We start from the raw sequence: 15,292 nt of genomic DNA, 5'->3' as shown, positions 1-15,292 counted from the left end.
AAAGGACAACAAGAAGGTGACTGAGCTGGTTTCATATTTATGGGAGTAAAGTACAGAAAGAAATCCGAGACCAACTATGCAAAAGTTTTAGCGATTCTACCTTTAAGATGAAACCCAATATATATATTTTCCACATGCCCAAAGACTCACTTTGAAGCAGTATTTATGAGTCAAAAACAATAATTTCATAAAGTTTAGTAGAAAATAAATTAGGTAAGCACATAATATACTATATAAAATTGTTAAAATTATTTTTGAAACCTGAGTTTACTAATGGATCCCTTAAGTTAAGCAAAGTTCTTTTAACAATAGACTGTTACATGTTCTTTATTAAAATGACCCACAAAAAAAATCACAGAATTTGGATAAATGTATTTTCATACAATATTTTAAAAATTGCCAATGTTTCACCATGTTTAGAAACCTAAATATCTATTTCTTATTTTTGTCAAAATCAGTGCCTGATAGTGGATATATCACAGATTTATAACAGAAGTTAATTCCTTAGTTCACCAGATTAAAAAGAAGTTCATTTACTAAGTGTCTTTAATAGATACCCAGAAAAGTAAGGATGATACCAGATGCTAATTAGTTGTTCTCTGTCATTATTGTTCCTTTAACTGTCCTTATTCTAACCAGCTTGTCTCATGCTATGCAAAGCCTTGTCTATGGACTTTACTACTGGGATTCACCTAACAGTCTGTTAGAAATGCAGAATGACCATTCCCACACTAGACCTACTGAATCAGTATCTGTTTTTACCAAGAGTCCCATGTGATTCATATAAACAATAACGTTTGAGACACACTAAGTGTCCCATGTGGCTCAATTAAACACTCCGCAGCAGAAACCTTAAACATGCAAGAACGGTAGCTAGTACAGCCTATCATGGCCTGATGCAACTAAAGGATTTTCATACAAGCTAGAATTTTACTTTTCTGCTTCTTCTTCCACTTTTAAGAGTTCTTATGATGAGTTTAGGCCCATGTACACAATCAAGATTAATCTCAAATCTCAGTATCTTTAGCTTTAATCATACCTGCAAAGTTACTTTTACCACATGAAGTAACATATTCACAGGTTCCAGGGATTAGGAAATGGACGTTCTTTGGAGGGGGGTGGGCAATATTTTGCCAACTACTGAATGGTACAAAGTTTATGGTGACATCTTTCACATTCAGCCTTGATGAGAAAGAGTCACATAATTCTGCAGACCTTTGTCACTTCAGTTTTTATCTGAAATAGGTTGAAGGGAGAGATTGGAGGAAGACCTCTGATTCAGCTGAGATGATCCTTGAAGAGAACCATTGAAGAGCCATGTATTTTACAACAGCTTCTGCATATTCACTTATAATCATAAGGACTCTATGGATACATGCTTTTATGTGTTTTTTCAACTTAATTTCCATTTAAGCCAATGCAAATGATAAATAAAGTGACAATTAAAATCTCACTTAAAATCTCCCACAAGGATTTACAAGTATAAATAATGACTCCAAAGCACATATAATCATAGAATAGTAATAATGAAAATGGTCAAATTTATCAAATTGTCTAAATGAGAATTACATTATATCAGAAAATGCAGTATTTTACTTGTCACATTTATCAGACCATTGTGTGAACTACCTATAACTTTAAGATATGGCAGATGAACTATAATGTTAAAACAAGGCCTAGACTTATGAGTCTTTTCTGCTAGATACTCTGTTGATCGGCATACTGATATGGACCGGATTTTCAGTATTCACTCAGAAAATGGCTCTATTTTCACTTTGAAGCCTCTTGACCGGGAATCAACTCCTTGGCACAACATCACTATTACAGCCACAGAAATAAGTAAGTTGGAAATACATCTATCTGAACACGTTATTTTTCTCCAAAGTAGTAAAATAATAGCTTTAAGTAGGCTTGTTTTCTTGACTGGAATGATTTTACTAATATAGCAAGGTCTGAGAGAAATGATTTAGAGTGTGGATTTTTCAATTATTTTAATGATTATCAAATATTCATTTATTTTAAACTTGATTTCCTTTTATACCCTACTGCAGGATAAAAATATAATTTAACCTCATCCAAATAGGCAGTCTAAGAAAATTATCTCTTATAAATAATATTCATTCTCAATTATATTCTCCTCTTTTTATCATGCTTTTCATCTGAACCACATAAGAAGCTGAGATATCCATCAGCAACCCAATCAAGACGTGAATACCACAGAAATGATCTGTTGCTAAGTTACAAATGGGGCAAATAGTATCACCACTACTCTTTAAATGAGACTGAAATCTCCCACATGTTCTTTCTGCAGATAACTCAAAGCAAAGTAGCCACATTCCTGTCTTCATCAGAATTCTAGATATAAATGACCATGCTCCGGAATTTGCCATGTACTATGAAACATTTGTTTGTGAAAATGCAAAACCTGGGCAGGTAAGTTATTATAAACTTAAAAAAAAGTTTCTCTTCACAAAGGCAGATGACATTGCATTAATTTACTTGCGCAATTTTTTTTTCATGCAAACTATTCTCAGTCCTCCTTGTCACTTGTTTATGTCCTCTTACCAAAAAGCTCACAATGAGCTTAAAAAGATGACTTTTTAACTTGGTTTTTATATCATTAATATAATAGGAAAATTATAATATATGTTTTACTTCACATGCCAGTTACATAATCAATCTCATATATATTAAAAACTTCCTACCTGGATTAATAATTATACTGATACTGAGTTATAATCATGAATAGAATGAAAATGCATTATTAAATAAAACATGAAGTATGAAAATAAGTGTTTAATGTTAATATAAAGGAAATCATAATAATTGTTTCATTGATTGTATCTTCCCACTTTCAGTTATTCAATCAAGATACTTCGGTTTGATACAGGTTGTATTTTGCTTGTGATTTTTCAACATTAGTATTAGTGAGATAAAGAAAGATTGTACAAGAGTTACAAAGTCCTCTTATAAAGTAATATTTCAGATATATCTAAAGTAATTTTAAGAAAATGCAGAGTATGTTCATGTGTACATTAATATAGTATTTAACAAATGGCAGTAACTATACAAATCTTACTGAAAGAAATTTTAACCAGTTATTTAGATGTTTCTTTAAGGAAAAAGTAGTCAGCTGCTAAGAATCATATATAATTCTATCATCTTTTTAATATAGAAAATGAAGTGAAATACAGTCTTTCATCTATTCTAGTAGACATTATAATGGAGCGAATATTCCTGTCCCCCCAAAATTAATACATTGAAGTCCTGTTCCCCAATACGACTGTATCTGGAGGTAGGGTCTCTAAGGAAGCAGTTAAGGTTAAATGAAGGCACAATGTGGGGCTCTGATCTGACAGGATAAGTGTCCCTCAAAGAAGAGACACCAGAGAGATCACTATGTCTTTACAAACACTCAAAGCAGAAGGCAGCTGTCTGGAAGCCAGGGAGAGACCTCGCACCAGAAGCCCACCGTGCCGATACCCTGATCAGCACTTCCAACCTCCAGAACTGGGAGGAAATACATTTCTGCTATTTAAGATATCCAGTTCTGTGGTATTTTGTTACCGTAGCTCAAGCAGGCTAAGACAGAGATGCATATCACATTCCACTGACAGACAGAGAAATACAAATGAAGTTTTTATTTTCTTTTCACCTGCACAGAATCACTACGCAGTTATTTGGATTAAAAATTGTTTTCCTTTTTTCACTTTGTAACATGTAATGGGAATACGCTCAGTTCAGTGAATGATTATCTTTAACTTGATGCTTACTTTTCATAGCAAAGCTACACATTAGTTACCTTATTCAACTACACATTTATTAATGGAAATTTGGTTTACCAACAAAACGTTACTCTAGCAGACAGCCCTACAGTGAGCATTATAATACACTTATAGTCATATATGACCTGGTACCATTTTTCTTTGATATACTCCTCAAAGTAGAAATAAATTTTATCCATAAATATTCATCAGTGCTTCTAAATTGCTCTCCAGATACGTTCTGTATCTGTATTGGTTAGTAATAACTTCCACCAATTGTAGATAATTGCTCACTTATTAGGCAACACTAGGTTTTAAATATCTACCAATACTCAATATCTCGTGATAATATTAACATGAATTCCTCCAAAATTATTGGAGCTGAACATTTTTTCATAATTTTGGCCATTTTTAAAAAGTCTTCACAGCCATATTAGTTTTCTAAGGCTACCATGACAAATTACCACAAACTAGTTAGCTTAAAGCAACAGAAATATATTCTTCCCCACAGTTCCGGAGGTGAGAAGTCCAGAATCATTGTGTCAGCAGGTCCATGGCCTTTCAAAAGACTCTAGGGGAGGATCCTTCACTGCCACTTCCTAGCCTCTGTGGTTGTTGGCAATTCTTGGCATTCCTTGGTTTGTGGACCTAGATTACTCCAATCTCTATTTCCATTGTTATATGACATTCTTTCTGTATCTCTCTTTGTGTCATATAATGAAAGGATCAATGTTGTTTATGTTTAAAATATTACTAAATATTAGCTATGTTATTGCTATTCTAGAATAGAAGTTTGAGCAAGAATATTAGATCTTATGTGAATTTTTCAATGTCATGCTCCAATCTTCTGAGAAGAAAAAGTGTATCAAGTTTGTATTAATTATGCACTTTCAGAAACACTGTATAAAGAAACATAAAGTTACATGTCATTTTATCAGTAAAATGAATGAAATTATATAGTTAATATCAAGTTAAAGAGGAAAATGTATTGACTAGTGAGTATGCAGACTGGGATGGCCATAGAAGGTGCACAACAACCAAAGCAATGGATGCACTAAACTACAATGAAATTCCAGTAATTCTTCATCATAGAATGTGGAGTATTATACCTCAAAAAAGTGGTGCAACTATTTGTTTTTGTAGAAGAGAAATTTGAAAGTCATGATAATTAAATGACTGTGATTACAAATCACACAGATGGCAGACCCAGGACTAGAAAACAGGCACCCTGATGTGTAGCTTTGTGTTCTATCCATGATAAAATGTTCAATGGAATTTTTCTGCCCAACCTGTCATTTCTGCTCTATCTTCACACTATGGCACAACTCTGACCTACAGCGAGCACAGCTGAGAGGTGCTATAATTTCTCAAGTTGAAGAATGATTTTACAAAATGTTAGAAGAATTTATTTTTACATTCTTCTAAATTTTGTGAATACTACTAAAAAGAAAAGCAAACAATTTGAATAAAGTATGCAATGTGATTATAATTATGGTGCCCCATAGCTTTAAAATCTTCTGCTTTCTGATATTATGCAGAATATTGCTTATTTTTCCAAAACTCTATTTATAGTTTCCTTTATCTCTAGGAGTGGTTGTGCTAAGCATTTTTTTTTAATGCATCTGTTATGTTCTCTGCCTTTGAAGCAATCATTATCTAGTGGAGGCATTAGATTGGTAACCAAATAACAAAGCAGACTGGTAATATATATTAACAATGTTAAAAGAAGATAGACATTGGAATGATCAATGTTTTCCGTAAGGCTGGATGCTATAGTGGCCAGGACTCAGACAACGATTCATACAGGTCCTCTGCAAACTGACACTAGATAGGTGTTTTTCATTCCTCATTAAATAAGTTACATTAGACAGAACTATAAAAAGCCTTGGAAAAATTTTCTGAAAGTGGCATATTTTTTGTTTATTTCATTTCAGTGATATACTTAAAGCACAAACGCTGATTTAAAATGTCTTGTAATAGCAAGAGTTGCTTTCTGTTGTGCTTAAATTAATTAATTTTCATTTGGTTTTAGTTGATTCAGACTGTCAGTGTCATGGACAAAGATGACCCTCCCCGAGGCCACAAATTCTTCTTTGAACCAGTGCCTGAATTTCCCCTCAATCCAAACTTCACCATTGTAGATAATAAAGGTATGGAACATTTTTAAAGCCAAATATTAAGAAATCCCAAGAGGCAAAATTTAAGAACTAGTCTGATTTTTTTGTTTTTTCCCCACCTTTTTATTTCCCAGACAATACAGCGGGCATCATGACTCGAAAAGATGGGTACAGCCGCAACAAAATGAGCACCTACCTACTGCCCATTTTGATCTTTGACAATGACTATCCAATTCAAAGCAGCACTGGCACACTCACCATTCGTGTGTGCGCCTGTGACAGTCAAGGCAACATGCAGTCCTGCAACGCCGAAGCCTTGGTCCTCTCTGCCGGCCTGAGCACGGGGGCCCTCATCGCCATCCTTCTCTGTGTCATCATACTGCTTGGTAAGCTGTGTCCCTGAATGATATGCACCCCCAAGCTATGCTCATTCAACTCATGGAATTCTCTCCCTCACGACCCAGTACTGAAGAGCACTCTTCTTTATAGATAAAGATTGAAACTTTCAACTTTGTATTAAAATAGTTCTTTCAATTAAAAAATAAAATTGAGTTTCTGACTGCATGGGGATAGGTCTAGCTCTCAAGAGACCAAAAACCAAGATATAATAGCTAATGTTATATAGGTATATTTTACAATATATTTTATATTTATAGTGTTTTGTGTTAACACGGTCACATTTCAATGGACATTTCATCTAATAATTGATTGAATTTTCATAGCAACCGTATAAGGTAAATACTTTTATTCTTCTACAGAAAGGTCAAATAACTTACACAAAGTCACTCATTTAGAGGGCATTTAAACTAGCATTCAAACCCAGACTGTTCTATTCTAGAATTCTCCTTTATAACCATTATCCTTAATACAAAAGACTACTTTACACATAATATTCCTAACAAATACCAAGCGATGTATATCAGACATAGAATTGGCCAATGCACTTAAGTTGTCACAGTAAGGTAATTTTTTTTTCCATAAAATGTGTTAAGTGTAGGTCCAGTATACAAAATTAAAAGTTTAAATTCATTTAAAAAATTATCACTATGGCATTGTGGTCATACCTAGTCCAGCAATGTTTCATAATGGAGTCATGCTTCCAATTGCAAATGTTTTATTTGAGCATGCCCTAACAGGACAATGATTTAATTCAATTAAACAGTTGTTCCACTGTAAAACATTCCCCCAAAACTTGTTTCCATCAAATATTCATCCAAAATGAATGCTTAGGGCAGGAGAGCTGGCCAAATTTATGTTCCAATGCTCATATGTTTTGGCTCCTTTTCATTGAAAATCCTTTCAAGCTATCTGGATGAAATCCCTTTGGCCAGATATTCTTGCAGGACTTCAGTGGGGAACTGATGAAAGTGAGGGGAAAACATTTGTTTCATTTAAGATGATCCAACTATTTAAAAGAACATTTTTTCAGGGTGGTTTAGAACATAGACACTACTACCATAACCTTCAGCAGTCTGCATCTCCACCTGCTGCTAGAAAGTTCAACTCCTCTGTAAAATATTTTTGTATCCCCAGGGAGATTAAATTCTGGCTTATCCTTTTAGCTAAGTGTTACTGATACCATATTGCTTTATTTGCTCAAATAGTTCTACTTTTCTAATTTAAAACAACATAGAACTATGCATATTTCAAAATTAATTTTTAAATTTTAATATTAATACAATAACACGCACATAAAGACATGCATGCATACATGGAGGAACAAAATCCACCCCTCCGAAATAAGTTTAGATAGTATAACATTATCCAACTAAATTGTATTATATTTTTCTCTATGCTGAAATCCTTAGAAGGCTTCTTTCATTCTGAAAAGTCTGCCATCTTTCTGCCCTGAGTAATATAGAAGGCATACATTTCTTTTATTGTATCTTCCCAATTTATTTGCCTAAATGTGGAATGATTTTCTATTATTTTAGTTAAAATGGGTTCTAACTCATAAAGTTTCATCATAAAAGCTCCTTAAACATCCTTGCTGCTATTCAAGTCTTTATACTAATGGCTGGACACAGTTACTATATTTCTGTAGTTAGCAGAGTCTGCTCTTTGCAAGGTGGTAATATAGCACGGAAAATAATATTTTAGACCTACCCTGTTACAGTTTGAAAAATGTGGTTCTTAGTTCATATCCATGTTACAAGGCAAAGTAGAGGATGAAAACCTAGGGCAGGGCTTTTTAATCTTTTTGGTTCCTTGGACACCTTTGGTAATCAGATACAGCTTATGGACCTATTTAGAATAATAATTTAAATTTATAAAAATAAGACATGTAACACAAAAGGAAATATGTTTGTCCAAATTAAACAAAAAACAAAAAGGGAGACAAGCTTGATTACTGTTACATGTGCCTTGTTCTAGTGCAAGTCTAATGATCCCTCGAGATGTCCTAACCATAATGCAATATAAAGTACCTGTAATTTCTGTTGGCTTAATAGTCACACATACTGGTACTATCACTACAGTTTATCCTGATATTCATTACAGAAAAAAAATGCTAAAACTCAGGTTACAGATTAGTGAAAACAGTGATGCACTTTTTTCAGTTTCTTGTTTTAGCCTCTCTAAATACTATTCACATATCCCAGATTAAAAACCTCAGTTGAGGGAAAAGAAGCAGATAATTTGACCTGGCAAAGGAGAAAACACTGAGGCCAGGTTCTAGGGACCATTTGTGAAAGTCTGTAAACCTTTTATTAGTTAAGAAACCCTTAAAACAATTTGACTTTATGGTTGTTCTTCTATGCAAAAAAACAGTAGAGAATTTATAAATTAGTTCATTCAATGTTAAACTTACTGTATGGTTCACTAGATTGGTGAATTTCATATTTATGTTGGACTTAATTAACTTATGTTCGATCTTTAGTAGGTGAGAGTATAGATATATCTCATTTTTAATGCATAGTTTTAAGAAATGTCTCCAACATAACTCAGCATTCAATGTCAACTCTTGGGAAGTTAGTGAAGATAATTCTAATAAAATTTTTGTATTCTTTCTACCAACTAGTAGGAAGTGAGAAAAGTTTGTTGGCCAATATGACAACAGCACTGGACAGGACTTTAGTGTAGTTATAGAGGCCTATACTTACAACTTACAACTTAAGGATGAGTTTGAGTTTGAATTTTATATTGTAGCCTATAGAGTTATATTTCATATTTTAAGCAGACTTTCAAAACCAGATCAATAAAAAAATTTAGCTAAACAGATATGACATATGGGAATAGATGAGATCAACAGCATATATATATATATATATATATATATATATGCATAACACATGTGTAATATATACACATAACATACATACACATATACATACAACCTATGCATATAATGCAAATATGTATATATGCATATATGTGAGTAATGTTTTACATGTATTCTCTTGAGTCATTAAGAAAATATTAAATTGGTGCTCATTTTCTCTTGGGATAATAATGTAGCTTTAGAATTTTAGTATTTTGAAACAAACATGCATTGGGGAAGAATGAATGATTATATACTTACAGTTGACTAAATGCATTGGCCATAGTTGAATAAAGTTTTTCAATGCCAGAGCCCCATAAGAAATTGAGTCTTAAAAGTAAACAAATGGCACTATACTATCTGCTTCTTTATCAATACAGTGCATCCAGTCATTGGCCTAAGTCATTGTGAATCTGTATAGGATAGTTACTTTTTATATCCAAATGAATGTAATGCCTCTTACACCACAAACACAGAAGTGTGTTACATTTAATTTAAGCCTGGATCATGGAATCCCACAATTTTCTCTCTGTCCCTTTTTTGTTGTTATTTTTATTTGTTTGTTTTTGTTAATAGTTTTAGTTGTGCTGTTTGCTGCATTGAAGAGGCAAAGAAAAAAGGAACCTCTGATAATTTCAAAAGATGATGTTCGGGACAACATCGTGACCTACAATGATGAAGGCGGTGGGGAAGAAGATACCCAAGCGTTTGACATTGGCACATTAAGGAATCCAGAAGCTAGAGAAGACAGTAAACTTAGGAGGGACGTAATGCCTGAAACAATTTTTCAGATCAGGAGGACTGTGCCTCTGTGGGAAAACATTGATGTACAAGATTTTATTCATCGGAGATTAAAAGAAAATGACTCCGACCCAAGTGCACCTCCTTATGATTCACTGGCAACATATGCCTATGAAGGGAATGATTCCATAGCAGATTCACTCAGTTCTTTGGAATCTCTCACAGCAGATTGTAATCAAGATTACGATTACCTTAGCGACTGGGGGCCTCGTTTTAAAAAACTTGCTGATATGTATGGGGGTGACGATAGTGACCGAGATTAAGAGTATGGTATGACTTCATAGATGTCAGTGGAAGTACTCTCTTTGTTACTAGATGGAGTGGATTCTCTTCCTTGGAGGAAATTTTTTTAAAAATCAAAATTACAAACAATACGTAGGTGTTGTCTTAGTAAGGGTTTGCTTAATCAGTAAGTTTCTGTGAATGAATACGAATGACATAGATCTTAAAAAGTAATAATAACCAGTTCACCCTCTTTGCCTAACAATCTCTGAAGGAAAGTATATCACATCAATAATCAATAAGAATCCATAAAAGGCTTTTTGTGCCTTTTCTTAGATATAAGAACTTTATAAATAATGTTTTCTTAACTGACTTAGTCACCTTTACTATTTAATGAAACATTGTGCAAGCGCTTTGTAAATTAATATGAAAAAATATATCCCTAAAGAAATAGGAATGACTATTACTGCCATATTTATTTAGTTGAAGAATGTCTTTGTGTTAATTCATTCATATTTTTATAAATGTATATTTATATTTTTGTATTTTTATGAAATAAAATAGTATTTATAAAAATAAATTTCATTTTATTTAATTCCTAGAAGCAGCTCTGATCTCACTTGTAACATTTTTTAAACATCTTTAAAAGTAAAACATGATTTACTCAGGGAAAAAGCAGCTAAATTACAGCATGTAATTTGGAACTAGAAGGCGACAGGACTATAAAGGAGCTTTAGAGCAAATTGTGATTTTCTGCTACAACTACTCAAATATGGACAAATGTTTATCAAACCACTGATGTTTACCCATTGATAAGGATGTGAGACACATTTGGAATATAAACTATTATAAATTTACTTGTGAATAATTAACTATAAGTTTTTTGTACAATTCTTTCCCATGGTATCGAGCAGTGATTTTTATTTGAGAGTAAATGAAGTATGTGTTGGTAATGTTATGTAGATGAAGAAAAAAATCTAAATCACTCTTTCTTCATCAACAGTATAGTTTTCAGGATGAGAAGTAATAGTTCTGATTTTTTTTTTCTTTATGAATAGATAATTCATGGAATATAATTTGGGTAACATTTAAAATGTGTATCAATAATTTTTAAATTAATAATTTTGTTGTAGAGGTTGGAAGTCATTGTATTTGAGCAAATCTTGATAGAATTAGTGACATGCAGACTAGCGATAAGAAACTTTAAGAAATGTAAAGTTTTATTAGTGATTAGGATTGCCCAGAAAAGAAAATATAGACACCTTAAAACTTGGGAAAGAAGAGAGAAGGAGAATTTTGCACGATAATCATTAGCAAATCTTTGAAAGACTGCAATGCAGCAAACTAGCCCTGGTTTGGCCTGGAGAATAAATCTAAATTGAAAGATGGGTCCTTCAGAGGGAGATTACATGCATGATATCCATTTTCTGTGTCATGAATTATCCTTTTCTTTCTCATGTATTACTCCTTTTTTGACGAGCAAATGTCATGCCCATGGTGATTCCTCTTAAAGGCTAAGATTATTTCAGTAACTTTACCATCAATAGGGAGCACATATTAAAGATTTGATTTAATGCCGAGAAAGCAAAAACATACTGAGTACTTAAGAAATATTTGAAATTTTTCTAATTGTTGCACTTGCCCAGAAAACAGAAATTTTTGTTTTAGTTGTAGTTCAGAAAGTATTAGCTTTTAACTCAAAAAGTAATTAGTTTACCCACTGCTAGAAATATTCCAACATAAATTAAGACAAATATTTGAGAAGGATGGTATAGAGTGGTTTAAGGTAGTCAGAAAAAATGAATTAGGTATTTATTTATGCCTCTTATAACCACTTTATTCTGTAATCACTAAAGGGATAAGTAACAATAAGTAAACATAGTCTTAGGGGGCTCACAATAAGTAATGGCTGCTTAAAAAAGAAGAAACGATGTCAAATCAGAAATGGGAAATTGGTAGTTACGTTGCCTGCCTAGGTTTACCATGCTGCCAATACTAAGAGCACCACAACCAACCAACCTTCAGTTGTAGACCTATAACTGCTATGAAAAAACCACATCAATAACAAATAAGACATATTAAATTTTTAAGCTCAATTGTGAAGAATTGTTAATTTGACTACGACTTTTCGGCAATTAAATAATGAAGCTAGTTTCAGAGGTCTCCCTTTTGTTGACCTGGAAATCACTGATACACTACTGGAGTCTTTATAAGGACAGGCTACCAGATTTCATATTTAATAGGTACATACTTGTTTTTGCTAAAATCCAAGGGTCAGAATTGATCAAAGAAATTACCAGATCTGTATCATAGTAATACTTCCTATAATTTTCCAGTGACCTTTGAAATTCTTGTAGTAGAAAAAATGCATTTAGGAGGCAGAACAAATTTTATTTCCTACTGGCAAATAAAGAAATTATTTAACTTACCTAGAAAAATAGATTTGATAATATTTATCCTATTGGGTTTGGTTAATTTTATTTCACTAGATGCACACAATACACTTGATGATATTAGTTTCCATTACTTGACTCTCTTGGACTGTGGAGTTGGTAAAATTTGAAAATTACTAGTTACCGTGTGCTTAGTTTTCAAACAAAATTAATTAGCTTTGACTGCTTAAACTTGAGGTAGATTTGAATTAAAACCATTTGAGTAACCATCTTTACAAATATAATTAAAACCTAATTACTGTTTTATTTTGAATGTTCAATAATTTTCAGAAAAAAATATGTGTCTATATTTAACCCTGAATATTTTTCATTGAGAGGAACCTACCAACATTATTAGGACTTTAACACACAGCCTGGATATCATCACATTCCATCCTGCTCTCAGACATATGAAATAGATTCCAATGACTTAAAAAACAAACAGTAAAGACAACTAAACAGCATTAACAACAAAAGCAAGCCAACAAGTACAAAAAGAAAAGGAACAGCATCTTACCTTGGCCAGTGATTGAACTGATCTCAGTCGATTATTCCTTTCACCATGGCAAAAACACAATTGCTTTCCAGGATTCCACATTATTTTGGTTTTTGTTTTACTTTACTCAGTGTCCTTCATTGGTTCCTTCTCTTCTTTCTAACTCTTTATTTTGGAGTGATACTGGCCCTAATCTTTTTCCCTCTAAATTCTGGCCCTTGATGAGCTTATTTATTCCCTCAGTTACTATATACATTCGATACCTATAACTTGATACAGCAATAATTACAGATACAAATTGAAAATTTCCAAATTCAGAACTCCCATCTTTACCTCTTTCCTATAATCCAAACATATATACAACTAACTATTCTAAATTGTCACTTGCATGTCTAATTAAGTGGGATATACCCAGATTTTAATTTCTAATTTTCATCCCTATATGTGTTCTATTCTCCACTTGTCTTGCATAGGCTGATGACAAATCAATCCTTCTACCTGCCTGGGCCAAAACCCTTGCAGTCACCCTTGATTCCTCTCATTGTGTTATCCTTCATACCCAATATTTTAGAAAATCCTATTGACTATACCTTCAAATTTATCTGATATACGATGACTTTTCATCACATCTCCTGCCACAGTCCTGGTCTAAATGTCTTACCTGGATTACGGCAACACGCTCCTAAATGTTCTCTCTCACTAACCTTTTCTCCTACCATCTTACTTTGAATACCAGATACAGAGGAGGTGGCATTTCTTTTCCTGTTTTGTTTTGTTTTAACTAGATATGAGCATCCCATTTCTCTATTCAAAACTTATCAATTGCTCTCCAAAGCAAGAGTTAGTCCTCCCAAATTATCTACTAGATCAGGATCATGTTATCTCTTTGAACTTATTCTGCCCTATCTCCTTAATTTGTGTCACTTTAGTTATTCTGGGCTTCTTGTTGTTCCTTAAAAATGCTAAACATTTTTCCTTTGAACCGACTGATCAGTCTACTTGGAACCATCTTTCCCCTGATATCCATGAAGTTAACTGTAACACTTCCTTTAAGTCCTGGGTCAGATGCCACTTTCTAGATGAGGACTCATATTAAGCAATCTATTGAAATCTGAAATCCCCCAAACCCATTTCTCCTTTACCCACTTTTTAAAAAAATAAACATTTTCCACAGCAAATAGCACCATTCAACATTATACACAATTTGTTTGTCATCTAGTTGTTGTGTACCCACTTCTACTAGAATACTTTTTGATTTTTAAACTGGCCCCTGAACACAGGACAAGGAGAGACTGAAGAAAAAGGCCAGCCACTCCAGATTGGTAGGTGGCAGCTTTAATAACCAAGAGAACTTACATAAGAGACCTGCCTTTGCAGCCATAAGACAAGTAGATCCCTGCACTCTCCTGCCAGAATCTTAAAACGTATGTATAGAAGCCTTACCTGTATTCCATCACATATTCAATCCAGATGGTCTCAACATACCTCAGTCTCTCAAGGGTGTGTCCTTGAAACAGCTCCTGGTGTAGGAATAGTGGGAAGAATACGTGTTCCAAGGATGGAGAGGGAGTGAGGAACCTCCAACTGCCCAGGTCCAGCTTGCAGGTCAACCAACAGTCACGTCCTCTTGATGACTTCCTCCAACAATGATTGGTACCTTTGAGTAACAATTTTCATCTATTACATTCATTAGAATATTCCACATATGTAGATTACTGCTCCATACTGTGTTGAAAAGCAGCAAATATTTGCCAAATGTTAAGTGATATGCTTAATATTTAGACATAATACTAAATTTAGTAAAATATTGTGAATACATAGGATATTAAAATAACAAATGTAAACAGAAATAATTATACTCAAATTTATATCAGTGTGCATGCCTTCAACATGATATTGATTATAGCCTAGACTTCTAAATCAAAGTACTTTTTACTGAATTCTGGTCATAATTAAGTCACTACTTGAAAGCACATTTTCAAAATTACAGAAAAGGATGAATAATTTTCCATTTTTTTAAAGCCTTACACTGAACTAAATTTGTTCTCAGTGATCTTTGCTTCTAAAAGAATATGGTAATGAGATTTTACTAGATTTCAGACCATCAGTTCCAAATGTCAGAATCAAAATAGAAGCCAATACAAAGAAGTAAGAAAATAAATATCTTTCTCTTCTGCTGTTTTAATTATTTTTACAATCTC

The 15,292-nt window shown here is 33.2% G+C and overlaps 1 protein-coding gene across 1 annotated transcript in view; it reads left to right on the top strand.

The window, feature by feature from the left end:
• The window catches only part of CDH9 (cadherin 9), a 113,320-nt gene extending 102,674 nt beyond the window's left edge, over positions 1-10,646 (top strand). Inside the window, exons 8-12 of the mRNA XM_074356624.1 lie at positions 1,703-1,839; positions 2,312-2,433; positions 5,797-5,914; positions 6,016-6,267; positions 9,717-10,646. Coding sequence (XP_074212725.1) covers positions 1,703-1,839; positions 2,312-2,433; positions 5,797-5,914; positions 6,016-6,267; positions 9,717-10,204 — 1,117 coding nt within the window. The 3' untranslated portion in view covers positions 10,205-10,646. The remainder of the gene's footprint in view (positions 1-1,702; positions 1,840-2,311; positions 2,434-5,796; positions 5,915-6,015; positions 6,268-9,716) is intronic.
• The last annotated feature ends 4,646 nt before the right edge of the window (positions 10,647-15,292 follow it).

This window comes from Camelus bactrianus, chromosome 3, assembly GCF_048773025.1.
Source record: "Camelus bactrianus isolate YW-2024 breed Bactrian camel chromosome 3, ASM4877302v1, whole genome shotgun sequence".
In the NCBI taxonomy this organism is placed as follows: Eukaryota; Metazoa; Chordata; class Mammalia; order Artiodactyla; family Camelidae; genus Camelus; species Camelus bactrianus.
The sequence above is the reverse complement of the archived record's forward strand: the minus strand, read 5'-3'. Positions and strand labels throughout refer to the sequence as shown.